We start from the raw sequence: 18,290 nt of genomic DNA on the forward strand, positions 1-18,290 counted from the left end.
TCTAATGTCTTCGATCTCTGTTTAGAAATTGATTTAACCCCTTTCGCAACGTTAGCAAATTTAATAATGTCTTTATTTTTCATGATTGTCGATATCGTCGTTCTCGGAATACAGAATGCAACAGTTAAATCTCGTTAAATCTCGAACACGCGTGCCACCTTTATATTTCTCAACAATCTCTTTTTTCAGTTCCGTTATGATTCTGGCCATTTTTTTATTTTTCTGTTGCCCTTTTGCAATTTATGATTAATAAAAATAATAAAATGTTACTTACAAATTAAAATCAGAAGAAATTTAAGAAAGTTATAAACCGTAGCACCACGAACGTCTAGTCTAGTGTAGTACACCAATAGTGCTACTTGTTCATAGATGGCGCGTATAATTGAATTAAGTCGTATACCGAGCAAAATTTGTTTCGTCCAAACAGGACGTATTCCGAATTGGACATATTCTAAAGCAGACGTATACCGAGGTTCCACTGTATATTTATGATTTTTAAAAATACCTATAAATTATGAAATATCTAGAATAATTACAATAATTAAAATTAAATATATGAATTTATTTTTTAGAAGTTCTTAAATATCTTATTCTTATAAATATCTTATGTTCTTGATATTTTTGATTTTAATAATGGAGTCGGATAATAACTTTCTAATTATTATATTTAAGAAAAATATCAAAAAATTGAATAGACAAAACAATTTAAATAATTGTTAAAATTTAGAACAAACATACTGGAACAACAGGTTTCAGAATGACTTTTGTTGGAGAAGATGGAGTTGTAACAGGTTTTGCTATTGTTGTGGCTAATGCTGATGATGATACTGCAGCAGCAGCAGCAGTAACTATGGTAACTTTAGAACCAGGAATTAAACATCCAGTGCTAGGTGCTGGTGCTATTCTCTGTGGCGATTTAGCAAATGAGATAGGACTGGTTACTTTACCTTTCACTCTTGAAAACATGACAACATTCTGAAAAAAATTTTTGAATTTATAATTAATTACAAAAAATTAATTACTATATCAGTTTAAAAAACCAGAAATATCAATAGAAACATTAATAAAATATTTATTAGTAAACAAAGAACAAAATTTTTCAAATCAGTTTCAAATAGAAAATGAGAGATTCATTTTTTAGTATGTATGAGAGGTGTACCATATTGAGTTACACTTTATTTTTTTTGACACTTTTTTGGAACATGTCACACCCACACCCACAACAATAGCTTTCAGTTCAAGGCCTGAACAGGTAATGGACAGAAGGGACCTAATTGGAGAGTATGAAGATGTGGCAGTAGCTGAAACCTCATCTTGGCAATGGCAGCAGTTGTTTCCCAACTGGTGTGGGGACACTCATTGTCATGTTGCAGGAGTTCGCGTTTTGCCCCTTTCCCTGGCCACTTCTGTTGAATTTCATGATGCAAGTGCTGGAAAGTCACCACATATACAATGTTATTAATGATAATTGTGGTTTCAGCCAGTCAATGAAAATGATGCTATCAGTGTCTGAAAACATTATGGCCATGCACTTGCTGGCTAAGGGCACTGTCTGGAATTTCTTCAGCAGGGGCTGCCCTTATGCTTCCATTGCACTGATTACACCTTGGTCTTCATGTCTCATTGCTCATGGTAATGAAGCCATGACTCATTGTTGGTCACATACGTTGACCTTGATGATCACACTCTATAATGTTGGCTCATGCACTGACAATCTACTATATAAAAGTGAAAAACTGGGTGTATCATGGTATGCCAAAAACGGCCACTAGCAGTGCCCCTAGCTATTATTTAAATTAACAATAAATTCAATATATTACAAATATGTGTAGTCTTTAACCAATATCCAAAGTGAAAATTCCAATCTAATATTGGCAAACACTTTTGATGCCCCTCCTGGGCTCTTCTTCAGGCCAAATTTACTGTACTGGATTCTTAAATCGAATATTTTTAAATAAGAATGTGCTCTGTTACTAGAAGTTCAAATAAGGAAGGTGATCACGTGCCTTTCCGAATTATAATTACTTTATAATTTATATTTTTGGAGATATGTTGTGCGCATCTTATAATAATCTTGCGTATTTTATAATCACATGCCGTTTCTAAAAATAATTTTAACTAGTGGATATACGATGTGCGCATCCCATAATAATCTGGTGTATCGTATAATAAATTAATATTCATCATCTAATAAATACTGCCACACTGTTGAGAGATTCATTTCTTCTTTAAGATTGATGCAGGTTAGTTTGCGATCTGCTTTGTAAATTTCCATCGCTTCCAAAGTTCTTAGATGTTCATGATGACGAGTGGTGTGGATGACCCGTGCCTCATTAAAAATCGGGGTTATGTCTGTGTTTGTTGCATATGTCGACAATGCTGTCGTATATTTGTTGTGGGTGATGTCTGCTTTATGTTCCTTTATTCTAGTGGCTAACGGATGTTTAGTGGACCCTATGTACATTAGTTACCTTTGCCATCTGTCGTCCATTAAGGGAATGGTATATATTCCCGGTAGCCTGTTCGGGTTATGGGCGTCTTTTCCGTTTCTTAATAAATTATATATGGAAGGGTTTCTTCTGTATGTAATTCTAATTCCTTTTTTCTTTGCAATTGAATTATATATCGTTTTCATTTGTGGGTTGTACGTTACTGGGACCCTTTCCATATGTTCTTTATCAACTGCTCCTGATGTCTTTTCTTCATCTGTTTTACTGTTTATGTGAAGGTGCTGATTACATAATTTGTTTATTATGTTGCCATAACCGTGGTCTTTAGCGACATCTCTAATATACGCTAATTCTTGTTGTAGAGCGTAGGTCGTGGAAGAGTGGGAATAGCCCCTTTCTACCAAAGTCCCGAATGCCGCTATTTTGTAAGAGTACGGGTCACAGGAATTGATAAGTATGCACGATGATATAGTTGTGGGTTTTCTATAAACTTTTGTTTGTATTGTTCTTTCTTTAATTTCAATTTCTATATTCAAGAAGATTTTTTTTTCACTATGCTGCTCTAATTCCAAATAAAGGCCATAACGGTTGTTGTTCACGGCTGTCTTAAACTGTCTTGGGTGCTCAACTTTAGGTGCTTATGTCTTTTCTTCAATAAGACATCAGGAGCAGTTGATAAAGAACATATGGAAAGGGTCCCAGTAACGTACAACCCACAAATGAAAACGATATATAATTCAATTGCAAAGAAAAAAGGAATTAGAATTACATACAGAAGAAACCCTTCCATATATAATTTATTAAGAAACGGAAAAGACGCCCATAACCCGAACAGGCTACCGGGAATATATACCATTCCCTTAATGGACGACAGATGGCAAAGGTAACTAATGTACATAGGGTCCACTAAACATCCGTTAGCCACTAGAATAAAGGAACATAAAGCAGACATCACCCACAACAAATATACGACAGCATTGTCGACATATGCAACAAACACAGACATAACCCCGATTTTTAATGAGGCACGGGTCATCCACACCACTCGTCATCATGAACATCTAAGAACTTTGGAAGCGATGGAAATTTACAAAGCAGATCGCAAACTAACCTGCATCAATCTTAAAGAAGAAATGAATCTCTCAACAGTGTGGCAGTATTTATTAGATGATGAATATTAATTTATTATACGATACACCAGATTATTATGGGATGCGCACAACATATCTCCAAAAATATAAATTATAAAGAAATTATAATTCGGAAAGGCACGTGATCACCTTCCTTATTTGAACTTCTAATAACAGAGCACATTCTTATTTAAAAATATTCGATTTAAGAATCCAGTACAGTAAATTTGGCCTGAAGAAGAGCCCAGGAGGGACATCAAAAGTGTTTGCCAATATTAGTTTGGAATTTTCACTCCGGATATTGGTTAAAGACTACACATATTTGTTGTATATGACCCAGTGTGGGAGAAATCCTTGATTCAGTACATTATTATTTGATGCGGTTTATTGCATTTTTTGACTGCGTTTTAGTATAGTACATCATAAGAAATTCAGTATATTATTATTTTTATTTGTAATAAGAATTTATTATTTATACCACGGAATGACTCTGCTGCTGCTAGAACACTAGGGGGTATTCCAAGCTACTAGAATAGAAGGATTAGAAGTACAAATTAATCTAATAATCTTAATTTTTGTTGTTGTTTTTTTGCCTGGGCAATGCCAGGCTCATCTGCTGGTGGCTGAATAAATATGTTGTGGTGTTCACAGACTTCATTCCTTTGTCCACTGTTGCCATTTGGTAGCACACTAATGTCCAAACTAATGGTGACTGTCATAACAAACCAAATGTTGGACCATGAGTTGCAGTTAATTAGAAAGTGTAAATCAATATGGTACACCACTCATATATATAAATACAGTGGTGCCTCGTATAACGTACTTAATCCATTCCAGATGCACATCCGTTAAGTGAAAAGTCCGTTATACGAAATGCATTTTTCCATAGAAATACATGTTAAAACATAATTCATTCCACAGCATAAAATAACCGTACTGTACCATAAAAAAATGAAAATGGAGCAGTCACCAATTATGCTGGGTAGTCAGATGTTGTGAGGAGGAGGTGGAGGAACACTTTCTTTACACATTCATACAAATACAGACTTTGTACACATTTCAGCAGGTCTCTTTTTATTGTTTTTTAATCGGAGTCAGATTCAGGAGAGGCTACTGGAGCTTGCAGGGTCAACTCCTCTTGTTCCATCCTTTGTTTTTTTGGCAGCAGGCTTCTTGAAAAACATGTCCAAGGTGGTCTGTTTCTCTCTCTTCTTCAATACCTGTCAGAAATGACAGGCAAGGGTGTCATTGTAGAGATCATTGATCCTGTTGGCCTCAGCTCTGTTTGTATAATGAGTGTTGGTAAACTCCTTAACCTCTCCCCATTTGACAAGGAAGTTTTTGTCAACTTTCACTCCTTCTGATGATGTCTTGCTTTGTTTCAGTTGATACCACCTTTTTTTTTTTTTTTTTTTTTTTTTTTTTTTTAGAAGCCATGATTTGCACAACACTTGAATAAATGTAAATACCCTGCACTGAGGTGATGAACATAGTAAACAAGGGATCAAAGCCAAATTCCAACGGAAGCTCTGTACTTCAGATATACTAATAATATATTCTAATTATACTAATATATTATAAAAATAGCAGATTGTCATCAGCAACGGCAAAAGAGTGGAAATATCATTTGCACTTGTTTGCAGAAAGACCGTTGTTCACTTCACGTAACTGCTGAACGGAAAGTCCGTTGTTCGCAACCAGTCTGTTGCTCAAGTCACATAACGGCCAAACAGAAAGTCTGTTATTCGAGGTGTACATTATACAAGGCACCACTGCACTAATACAAATATCAAATTACTGACTTTATTTTTTCAATTCACATGCTTTCTGCTCTTGAATTCCATTTTGAACAGCCATTTTGGATTTATCTTCATAATAAAGTTTGATGACTCAAATGGACTTTTGGTTGTTTTATTATTATTGTTACATTAGTAAAATGTACCCTACACAGCATATATGCTGGGACCTAGCAATATGCCAGAACAAAGTCAAGGTATAAATGCAGAACAAGCTTTTATATGTGCTGCTTTCATGTTTATCTATGTTTAAGAATTTCCTGAATGTGGACATGTGTTAGTATGACAGTCTTCTATAGTGTGATTTACTACATGTACAGTTGTAAAGCCCTAATGTATAAAGATTTGTGTAACATGTATGATATGATGTCTGTGCAAGAAATCCTCAGACACTTAGACAACAACATTAGAATAGATTTCCAACGAGTCCCTGGTCATGCGGGGTTCTCGGCAACGAGACTGCTGACCATCTTGCCAAACAAGCTGCAAAGTCTTCAGTCACTAGTACTTTCAGTTATGTTCCTACCTCATACATCAACAATCCCGTCAAAAAGCAAATCTTCATTCTCTGGGAAGACAGCTGAGACCATGACACCACTAGTAGGCTCACCTACACTTGCATCCCCAAAGTTGACAGTGCTATGATTCTTTGCCACTTTTACCCTAGTTACTTACACCCTCACTCAGCTACTTAAAGGACATGGCAACTTTAAGCAATACTTGCATAGATTTAACCTTAGGAACAATCCACAATGCAATTGTGGTATTCAGGAAAACCAAACACTACTTCACTTAGTTCTTTGTAAAAAGGGCTGGCAAAATTACAATTTAATATAGTAAAATTACATTACAGATGGATACTAGTCCTATCTTCATTGCTTACCATGTCCAACTTTATTAAATTGTAATTCTGCCAGCCCTTTTTACAAAGAAATATTATATTTTTATTGTGTTGGAATTGTCAACTGTGGACACTTTAGACTGTTTTACATATTTGTTCAGAGGCATAGCCTCTAAAGAAAGGTTGTCTCTGCAATGGAAAATAGTTGTTCCTGGTGATTGGACATGGCAAGCAATTAAGATAGGACTAGTATCCATCTTTAATGTAATTTTTACTTTATTAAATTAAACCACTTCACTTAGTTTTTCACTGCAATAGGTAGAATCACATTAGGGATAGTTTAATGAGAGCTGATATTCTTGAAGAGTACAACTGGCCTTGCAACCCGCACCAACTCATTCACACGAGTACAATGTTCCATCATCTACTTGCATTCATATCCCTTAGGGGGCTCTTGAGAGCACCCACTCTGGGAGCACGGATGGCAATTAGCTTTCCCTTGCTTTGTTTCAACTGTCAATATATAGCTGCCTTTCAACTTTGTATTTAATTTTTATTTTCCATCTTCTTTTTCAGTCTAAATTCAGTTAAGTTGGTTCTAGTTGCAAATTAGATTAGGGTTTGTTAGAATTATTTGTCTGGTTAGGATTGTCCTAGGTTATGATAGATTAGTTTAGTTAGCAAGTACGTTAATGTTTAAAAAAAATTAATTAAAAAAATAAAAATAATAATAAAAATAAAGAATTTGGGGTTTTGCTCATTTGTCTTCTATCAGTCTGTTCATCTCGTCTAATTTGTTGTTGTGTTCGTTTGTTTCTCGTGCTGTCTGTCTAGCTGTTAAGTAGTATTAAGATTTGCACTCATGTTCAGTTTTATCAGTATTAAGTAGATATAACTCTTCCTACTAACAGCCACTTGGCACTACTACACTTAGCTATTCATGGTGGCACTCACTTATTGGTGTTTGCTACTGCTACACTCAGGTTCTCTTTTAGACCCTTCAGGGGACTATGGCCTTGCAGCCTAAAAACTGCATGCCAACATCAAACATAGTGGGCACAGTAGCCATACGTATACTGTTGGCTCAGAGGGATCCTACCTTTCTCTACTGTCTATCTCCTCTACTGTACACTGTATGCAGACTTGTATTTGTATTTTATTTTCATTTGTATACTATACTTTATTTGTATCTCGTTATACTAGCAATCCATTTTGTATTATTTTACATATTCACTGTACCTGCTGCCTGGTAGTGCTTTGCAAAACCAGGTGGCACATTTTTGTGCCAAATAAAAAATGATGATGATGATGATGATGATGATGTCTATCTCCTCTCTCTCTCCTTCTTTCCATCCCCTTTCCCTTACCCTTATCTCCACCTACTAAACATCTTGTGTACAGCTGATGTCTTTCATGCATGTATGCATGTATATGTAAAAAATCCATTCCCCACAAACACCTCATTTTGTGAATAAGTTAAGAATATTTACTAATTTTTTCAATTTCTGCTTTTTGTAAGTTATGAGTGTTTGTAACAGTTATGTTTATGATGTATGTGATTTTTGTTTCGTTTGTCAATGAATGGGATGTCTGGTCTGTTGTGATGGATTGTTTGTCTGTGATTATAGCATAGTCACAATCTTGGAAATATCACAAAATTAAATGTGTGTAGAAAATCTGAAATTAAAAATTGAAGTTATAATTGAACACCTTCATGAGAATAGAAAAAGAGAGAGAAAGAAGATAAGAAGACTTCTCTTTCAAAAATGCAATTGTTTTTATTCCTTATTCATATAGTCCATATGTACGTGCACAATACAGGGAAAAGAGAGCTCTCCATACATCAGAATACATCAAAATGTGACTGAATATTCCTGTGCATGAAAGAAAGATATGTGTTCAGTAGTAGTAGTAGTAGTAGTAGTAGTAGTAGTATCCCTCTTCTCTGCAAATGGAATAGCCAAAATAATACAAACTGAAGTAGAGCAGTGTGTGATTTCTCTGCAAAAATGAAAATAAGAGAAATACAGTCAAAGCACTGATATTTGGAAACAAGCCAGCTTGCAATCAGAAGTGATGTGTTGTATAGTTTCTGGCATGATGTGACATTTTCTGCATGCATCATTTATAAGAATTGTATCTTTGAGTATGTGTTTTCTGTAGTTTTTAGTATTCATGACCTGATCCTGTATGGCAATCATGCATCCTTCCCTCTCCCCAAAGATGCATCCCCAAGCTAACCAGTTGTTTGAGGCAGTTTTGTCAACAAAATCCTGGGCCAGGTCATAGGGATGTCTGCCATGGAGCACCTTTTGAGCCCATGATTGCTTGATGGTGTCTATGCTTTTTATATGTTGTGTCAAGTCTGTATAATGTGAGTGTAAGTTTAATGGTGTGCTATTTGAGTCTGCTAGAGTTACTGCTTTATGTAACTGTGAAGTTTCTTGTTTTTTGTAGAAAAACTCTCGCAGTGTCTGTATTTGTTTGTAGTGAAGGTTAACTATGTCAATCAGGCCACATCTGCCATCTTTATGTGGAAGGGTTAATCTTTCTGTGGCGGATTTAGGACGATGTTGTTTATGCTTAGTAAGTGTTGTTCTTGTTGGAGTTGCTTAAGATCTGTGTGAATCCAATGTATAACTCCAAAAGAATATGTGAATACTGGAACAACATATGTGTTTATTGCTGTAACTGTGTGTTTTGCATTTAACTGTGTTCTGAGAATAGCATTTAACCTACTTTGGTATTCATTAATTAATCTTTCCTTTATTTGTGTATGTTTTGTTAGTTTGGCCTGTTGGAATCCTAAGTACTTGTAGAACTCGCCCTCTTCCATAGATTCAATAATGTCTCCATTTCCAAAATCTTCTTTCTTCAGGATTCCCTTTTTCTATGTGAAGCGTTTTGCATTGGTCTAGGCCAAACTCCATTTGTATGTCCTTGGTGTATGAATGTGTGATTTGTAGGAGTTGATGAAGTTGTTTCTGTGTGGATGCATAGTTTTATGTCGTCCATGTACATGAGATGTGACAGCGTAAATTGTGTTGTTTTTTCATGTCTGATATTGTAGCCATAATGCATGTTGTTTAACATGTTGGATAATGGGTTCAGGGCTAGGCAGAACCAGAGAGGACTCAAGGCATCTCCTTGAAAAATTCCTCGCCTAATGAATATTTCATTTGTTTGTATAGAAGTGTTATGAATCCCGAGATGTAGTGTTATTCTCCAGTGCTGCATAGTGTTTTGGAAGAATGCGATGAGTGATGGATGTATTTTGTACATGTGTAGAATATGTAGCAGCCAACTGTGTGGAACACTGTCGAATGCTTTTCTGTAGTCTATATATGCCATGTGTATGTTTCTGTGTTGTTTGTGTGCTTGCCGTAGAATGACTGAATCTATGAGTAACTGTTCTTTGCATCCCCTGTGATTTCTACGGCAACCTTTTTGTTGTTCTGTAAGAATGTCGTGTTCTTCAACATGTTTGTATATTTTGTTTGTGATACAGGATGTCAATAATTTGTAGAGTGTTGGAAGACATGTAATTGGTCTGTATTGTGTGGGGTCTGTGGTTTTGTTGTTTTTAGGTTTCATGTAGGTAATGCCCCGAGTAAGAAATTTTGGCATGTCTTGTGGATTGATGATGATGTGTGTTAGATGTTTAGCTAGTTCCTGGTGCAGTGATGTAAACTTTTTGTACCAGAAATTGTGAATGTTGTCTACACCAGGTGTCTTCCAGTTGTGTGTTCTGTTAACAGCGTAGCGAATGTCGTGTATGTTTATTTCAGCACAGGGCATAGTTGGTATGTTGTGCAAGTTTCTGTTCTCCTCCTCGATCCAGCCTGCATCAGCATTGTGTGTAACAGCATTGGACCAAAGAGAAGACCAATAAGTTGTGAGTTCTTCTTCTGTTGGTGTGCCACTGTGCTGTGTATCAGTGTTTGTTTTGGTACTGATTTGTCTGTAGAAAAGTTTTTCATTGTTTGTGAATAATTTATTTTGTTGTTTTCGTAGTGTACATGTTTTGTATCGTTTGAGTCTACGTGCTTTGGCTGCGAGTTTTTGTTTTAGTGTATCGATGTATTCTGTAATGTGTGTGTTGTGATGTTCATGTTTTGTGTGTGTTTTGATTTTCTTGAAAATGTTTTTGAGTTGTTTCTTTAATTTGGGTGTTATGTTGTTTTTAGTGTATTGTGTCAGCCTGCCTAATTGCTGTCTAATGTCATTTATTTGTTTCTATTCTTCTCTGCCAGGCAGGCTTGTGATAGAATTGTGTTTTTTGTGTATCTGTCTGCAATTGTATTTTCAGTCCATGGTGTGTTACTACTGTGACTGCCCCAGCATAAACTAATGTATGAATGTCTGAGAGTGTAGAAATTGAATGAATGTAGTTTGGTAGTAAATGAGTGTTTACATAATTTAGTGTTTTTCTTACTACCTTTGACGTGTTGATTTTCGGTATTCGTGGTCTTTGTGTGGGATCTGTGCCTGTATATTTAGTGAGTGTTTCCTGAAATATAAGTGAGAGTGTATTAACTAAATCTATATCTATGTTATCAGTGATCAATGAGGAAGTGTCTGTAGTATCATTAATGGTAGTTGTTGTATGTGTACTATTATCAATGTTTGTTGCTGTATTATCCTGACAGGTTACGTGATCTTCATTAATGTTAAGTGTTTCTGTCTGTTGATGTACATCTAAAGACATACATCTAAAGACATCTAAAGAATATACGACATCTAAAGTATGCAGAGGTATGGCACATTTATAAATACAGAGAAAAGGGGCTAAATATAAATTTTCGAGAGTCAAGTAGAATAGCATCGGCATGGACAGCGACGGCATTATAAAGAGCTAATGGACATGCGCGATCGAATATCTGAAGATTATAGAACGTGCGTTGTTCGAATTACCGTTGGGAAAGTTCAAATTTTTAAAATTTTTTACATCAATCCTGAAGAAGGTCTATGAATTAGACCGAAAACGTTAGAGAACTAGGCAAAAATAGTAGACTGCATTTTAAAGGTATAGTGGAATGTAGTAATTAATAATGCAGTTAGAGATTTAATAATTGTTGATGTATTTGATCAGCAACCTGCTGTTTGACAAGTTCAAGTGTTGTTTGTGGGATAAGGTTGTTGTGTATAATTGTTCTTTTTTGATCAACAACCCTTTGTTCGGTGACAGTGAGGTAAGGATATTGTTGTGTGAATCTATGGTGTAGTTGTTGTCTGTATGCTGTCATGTTTGTTTCGAGTCTTGTGATTGCGTTCGTTCATTTCTGTTGTCCATTTCATCCGTTGGCGTGGTTTTCCAGCCTTTGTGTTCTGTGAATACATTGCCACAGGCAATGTGTCCACAAACCAAAAAGGCTGGTTCCTCACAAAGACAGCTGTGAGAAATCAACCATAACTCCAAGGCCAGGTTGATTCCTCACAACTTGCAGTTGTCATGCTTGGGCCAGCACTGCATTTGTCGTCAGTAGCCAAGAAAGAATATGGCGTTTTTCAAATGTGAGACTGTCTAACCCACAAACACAGACCTTGTTAACCTGGGTAACATCCAAGTGAGTATCATACTTAAACATGGTTACTACCATGGAAATTATCTCCACAGAATGTGGGTGTGGTCAGTTTGAGCTTCATTTCTCCCCACAGACCTTACTGGCATGGGTGTCCCTACCAGGAGCTTGTGCTCCAGCCAGCATTGCTCTATGGTTCAGTAAAATTACTGAGCTCTCCCACCCTGACCAGGTGGTGACAACAAGAGAATTATTATTATTATTTCAATTGTATGAAGCAAAAACATGATTGAAAAAAATTGAATATTTTTGAAAAATAGATTGTTCTTTTATTTTCATAATAAAATTACTTAAATATTTGTTTTTTTATATGAAATTTGATTCTATTTTAAATCATAAATAAATTCTATACATAACTATTTATTATACTCAAATGTTCTTAATATTCTATACTAGATTTGAAACAAAACAAAAATTTATACTATATATAAAAATTATATAAAATATTTAAACTGTAGGAATGATGATAAATTAGCAAACCTGTTTAGGTGGTGTACTGGGAACAGATCTAATAATTCTAGGTGTTCCAAGAGTTCCTGATGATTTTGACATGGTATATGTTTTTGTAGGACTAGCCAATAAAATCGTTGATTGTTGTCCTAAGTTATCACTTGCAATTAAAGTACCAGTATTTGTTGCTGTTAATGATCCAGCTATAGGAGTTACTGCAGGCTGATGAGTTGTTGGATTACTTTTTATTATTACTTTAGTTATCATCTGATTTCCTATTGTAGAACTTGGAGTACGTTTTAAGGTAGCTGCTGTGAGTGCATTACTTGTATTAATTTGCGGCACTGAAACTAAAGCTGTTTGAGTAGGACTAATTGCTTGTGATACAATTACCTTAACTTCAGTACCTTTTATTGTTGTAAGATGACTTCCGACAGGATTTGATATTTGAGAGGACTGGATTCCAGAATTTAGAACTGTCTCAGTTTTGATCATTTCTTTTGGTTTGCTAACACATGGGACAGACTGCAAAGAAGATATAGTAGCTGTACTTTTAACTGAAGAATTTTGAGTTTGCAATACAATTGGAATAGTACTTGAAACATGCTTTGGAACAAACAGTAATGACTGCTTGATTTCAGAACTAGCAGAAACACCAGTTGTTACAGTACAATCATTAGTTTTAGTTATTCCTGAAGATACTCCAGTAGAAGATATCACATTATTTACTGAAGCATTGTCACTAACCATATTCATTATTTTACACTGCTCTGTATTTTGACTTTTCACTACAGGTTTTACATTTTTCACATTACTTGAAATTTTTTGTTTATTAGTTTGTTCATCTAATTTCAAATTAGAATCAACACTTTGTTCTTTATGAGGAAAATACGATGTCAAATTATCTAACTCTGCTTGTATTTTTTCAAGGTTTTCTAAATCTTTAGTTGTCAATTTCACAACATTACCATCTCCTTCTTTTAACTCAGATATACTTTCCAATGGCTGTAATTTTTCAGCTTCTGAAGCATCAGGCTCCCCAGGAGAATTTGTGGAATGGACTTCTGTCATTACTGAAGAGTCTGTTAATGAAAAAACTGAAGTTAGTAAAAAAGTAAAATTTTTAAAATCAAAATCAAATGTTTCAGTTTAAATATAAAAATTTTAAGCAATAATAAAATGTAAATAAAGTTTATAAGAATACTATGTCAATTTAAGTAAGACAATAGCAGTATAANATATACCATACTTTCCAGCATATAAGACAACTGGCGTATAAGATGACTCCTGACTTTTGAGATTTTCCTGGGCTAAAAAGTCGTCTTATACGCCAAAAAATACGGTACTGTAAAAAAAATGCACAAAATATTTTAACAAAATATTATTAACAGGCAATCATCATGCTTAAAAATAAGATGAAACATTCTAAACTAAGAGTTCCCAAACTTTTTGAAGCCATGACCTCCTTTCAGATGAAATTTTTGCTTGCAATCCCCTACTACTTGGTCTTTTCTTTCTAACTTATATCCTCCTCTTTCAAACCAGATGCACTGAGAGTTTAAAAATGGGAAACACCAATCTCATTGATGAATGCCATCAAAACAAAAGCAAGTAATCACCTTAAACTTGAAAATGATTTAATTGTGTGTTTCAAATATAGAGTCCAGATTTGAGACAGTAGCTTATGAAAAACAAGTACACATTTCACACTAACTTTTTGTTATAAATACATTTATTTTGTATTTATAACAAATATTAATATGGCATTTTTAGTTTTATTGTGTAAAACTTCTTGTGAACCCTAGGGGTCATACCCACACTTTGAGAACTGCAGTTCTAAACAAACAATATTCTATATTATTCTATCTAAATCTGTTAATCATATTGAAAATGCAGTATTTGCAATTTAAATACTAGTTTGCTGTTAATGGTGTGAGTCTTCTTGTATTTAAAATTCAGTAATTTTTGTGTCTAATAAAATAAAGCATCACTGGCCTTATTGACCATTAACATGAAATGTTTGAGTAGAAGTGGATTTTTTACAGAAAAATAAAATAGTGCATCCAAAAAAGAATTTTGAGTATCTAATAATATAACATCCTATGCTTTTACATTGTCAGCTCTATGTAAATGCATTTTATTGATGGAACATGTATTTCTTTGGCAGCTATTCAAATTAAAATTTTTCTTAACCCTGGGGTAGTGCAGTGGGGTGTTTCACCACCCTGACGTTTTAAAAGTTGCACTATTCATAGATTTCGCAAGAAATCTTTGTATCCTCTTCAGTAGCTTCATGATTTTATGTATAGAGCATGCTCAAAAATTACTACGATGCTGCAGAAATTCCAGTAAGAGAAAAACAACAGTTTTCAGTGGGGTGTCCAAACACCTTACAGTATTAATTACGTTTTTTTTTTAAATTTCACAAATATTTATTTAGTTTTTTCATTTTAAAAATAACTATAATGTGACCACATTTATTATTTATAATATAGATATAATAATCAATGTGAATAAAAATAATTTAAGTTTATTTTAATTCAAAATGGCTGACTTTCATAAACACATTGAGAAAATACCAAACATAGCAAGTTGCTTGTCATTTGCACTGAGTGCCAAAGTACAATGTCAGCTATTGAATCAGAGTGACAAAAATGGTTAAAAAACAATTTAGGTTTTTACTATTGGTTTAATATTAATAATAAGATCTAATGTAATGAGTTTTGATAAATGTTGTTTTTTATTTTCGTGGATTTATGTACTAATATAATATGTAATCATACCTGAATATAATCATATGTATAAAGACACATGCCTTTACCAAATAAATGAGTAAATCTTTATGAATTTTTACTTACATGGTTTATAGACCCAAAAAAATGTCGGGGTGGACAAACGCCCCACTGCACTAATGCCGAAAAAAAACTCAGTGCACTAACGCAGGGTTAAATGAGGTGATTAATGAATTATTCTTAGTTTTAGTTGTCATCATTTAATAAAATCACTAATTTTCTTAACAAAAACTTAATTGTGAACAAAAATGATTATGATCATTTGATAAATCTTAACACCTCAAAAATAACTGATTTTCTGACTGAAGTGAATCAAAACTAAAAAATGATTATATTTTGAATGAAGAATTGACAAAATTTACTCATTAACAATAATAATAGAACAAACTGATAAATTTCTTATTAAAATGTTTGGTAACCAGAATTTTAGTGGTTTATTTTATTATTAAAATGGTACATAGTTTTGTGGATTTTCACTATATTCTTATCCATGGAAAACATTTTTTCACAAGTTAACTTACTTGATGGCACTAGTCTAAATTCAAAAACTGATTTCAGATATCAGATTCTTGACACATGGCAAATCATTAAATGACAATTTTTACAAAAAATATTATTTAAGAAATTTTATAGTTCAATAAAGCCTGCATAATTTTAAGTAAAATATCAATTTCTTATTTCTTCTCATCTTTTTTGATAGATTTTTATAATAAAATTACCAATTTTATCAAATGAACAACAGGTTTTCTTTCTTCTACTATCATTTTTTGATAGGTACAGCTTGTTTTGTATTTACCAGAAAAATCTGCAATCTCAAATATGTCAGATATTTTAGGCCCCTATGAAATGTCAAAGTTTGATCCACAATAAGTCAAAAAACATCAAGATGTCCATTAAACAATTAAGTACTATCTGTCTATTTTTAATTCTTTCTTAATTTTCTTTGCTTTGTTTTAAATAGCAGCATTTTCATTTTGTCTTACTATTAATTATCTTTATTTGTTTTCTAAAATACTAGAACTTATTTAATGTAGATAAGCCCTACTGCATCTATTCTACAGTTTAATTTCATTTGAAATAATTACAATCAAAAATATGCCCAATTTCACTCTTGGCATAACAGTGCTCATTTCTGCCATTCTGGCTATAAAACTTACTCAATCCAGTATAAAAATGCTTCTGAAAATAACTTCTAGAGTTAACATTCTTTCATTAATATCAAAATTAATATCATATTTCTCAATTTTTGATTACTTTTTAATTTTATATTATGAACAGAAAAAGCATTGTAAAATAAATTCTGATCAGGAGAACTGATGTCATTTGTTTTGAATAAAATGATGCCTAAGTGAGAAACTATTACAGGTGGACAAATGAGACATGAAAAACTATATATGATTAAATGTAATCAACTTAATTTGCATGCAGAAATGAACATCCAACTTTCAAGTACTTACACAAAAGATGCTGTATATCAAGAAATTTTATAAATCTTAAATTTATTTACATAAAATTTAGTAATACATTTGCATTTTAATTTCTCTATTTATTTGTAATTTACCAAGAATTTTTTACAACAGATAGTTTGCTAGATACAACTAGTTAATAATAATAATAATAAATTATTATTAACTAGTTGTACCTAGCAAACTATCTGTTGTAAAAAGTAATAAATTAAACACACAAATTCACACGTAAATGCTAATTCCAGCATTAAATGAACAAAAATAAACTTTAATGTTCAAATGTTTTCAGCTGTCTTTCAGAGGCCCTTGTCAGGAAAAATGTATACAACAGAAAAAACAGTTCTATCTTTTGAAAAGTTTTAGTTTTCGAATATAGCTGTTCTAATTTTTAAACATTTAAACGCTTTTGAATACAAAGATCATTACATATTACAATATATAAATAAATTGTTTTTTTAACTAAAAGCTATAAATAAATTCATTAATAAAATAATATATGGTGTTGTAAAAGTTAGCCGGATGCTTTAACGTATAAACGATGTTTGATAAGGAAAATTGTTTTCTTTACATTGCCTAAAGCTAAATGCATAATTAGATGTCAAAAACTATTTTTATGCTTTGTGACATTGTAAATAATACTTCGACGATTGTGGAACCGAAATATAGTCAGAGTTAATGCAACCTCCCTTCATACTAGCTATATAAATTTCAAAAAAGGTTTGAACATTAAAGTTTATTTTTGTTCATTTACTGCTAGAATTAGCATTTAGGTGTGAATTTGTGTTTTTAGTAATGATGCCACAAATAGTGATTTTGCTGAATATCGAATATTCGGCTAATCTCTCGGCCGAATCGCCAAATATTTGGCAGCCGAATGTTTGGCAAAATATGTGTACATTTCGCAGGTGACAGGTTACCTGTCTCATTGCGGTGAGTGCAGTAACAACACCGTGGGCGTATTTGTTCTACTTGCAAGTAGATCATGTCATGACATGCAGTATTTGTTCATTGTTACATCAAATTGTCTTACTAATAGTCCTTATTACTAAAAAATATCACTGTATCACTTTATATGAAAACTATTCACCTACATCGGACGGCAGACCTTTACAAGTGATGGTCAGCAAATGCAAAACAGTATCCAAGCCTGACAGAATTTGCTAAGATTTATCTATCGTCTCCTGGCAGTAGTGTATATAGTGAGAGGCTATTTTCAGAAGCAGATATAGTTTATGAGGAAAAGTGCAATCGTTTGCTATCAACAAATGCTGAAAAAATTGTTTTCATTCATCACAACTTGCCACTGATAGATTTTAAGTATTAAATGAAATAATTTGTGATTAAAATAAATTCATTTTTGAGTAATATGCGAGTTTTTTTCATGATTTGGTATTCAGTATTTGGCCAAATACAGGCATACCTCGACTTACGTCGTTTCGAGTTACTTTGTTCCCGCATATATGTCGTATATCAAAAAGTATATGGAAAAATAAAAATCAAGTTTAAGTCATTTTATTAGACTTTACGTCTGTCCGCCACAAATATTGAAGTCGTAATATCACTATATAAAAATGTTTAAAGCACATAAAATCATATTAAATATATACGAGTATGTTCTGTATTTACAGTACAGTACATGCATTCGTAAATTTAGATTACTTTTTTCTATACTATATTAAAAACTAAAATTTATTTGTTTGTAAGCTTAAAATAGATTTTTATTAACCATATATTATTAAAAATGCATTAATAAATAAAATACAGAACCGGGAATGGCAATTTA

General features: G+C 33.2%; 1 protein-coding gene across 5 annotated transcripts in view; it reads right to left on the reverse strand.

The window, feature by feature from the left end:
• LOC111622852 (protein lin-54 homolog) overlaps nucleotides 1-18,290 on the reverse strand; it is a 122,051-nt gene that overhangs the window by 90,766 nt on the left and 12,995 nt on the right. For all 5 annotated transcript variants that reach the window (XM_023365284.1, XM_023365286.1, XM_023365283.1 and 2 more), the window contains exons 2-3: nucleotides 12,280-13,331; nucleotides 739-975 (exon numbers count right to left, since the gene is read on the reverse strand). In XM_023365284.1, coding sequence (XP_023221052.1) covers nucleotides 739-975; nucleotides 12,280-13,331 — 1,289 coding nt within the window. The remainder of the gene's footprint in view (nucleotides 1-738; nucleotides 976-12,279; nucleotides 13,332-18,290) is intronic.

The sequence above is a fragment of the Centruroides sculpturatus genome, unplaced genomic scaffold (genome assembly GCF_000671375.1).
Source record: "Centruroides sculpturatus isolate CEXI.00-Female unplaced genomic scaffold, Cexi_2.0 scaffold226, whole genome shotgun sequence".
Lineage (NCBI taxonomy): Eukaryota > Metazoa > Arthropoda > Arachnida > Scorpiones > Buthidae > Centruroides > Centruroides sculpturatus.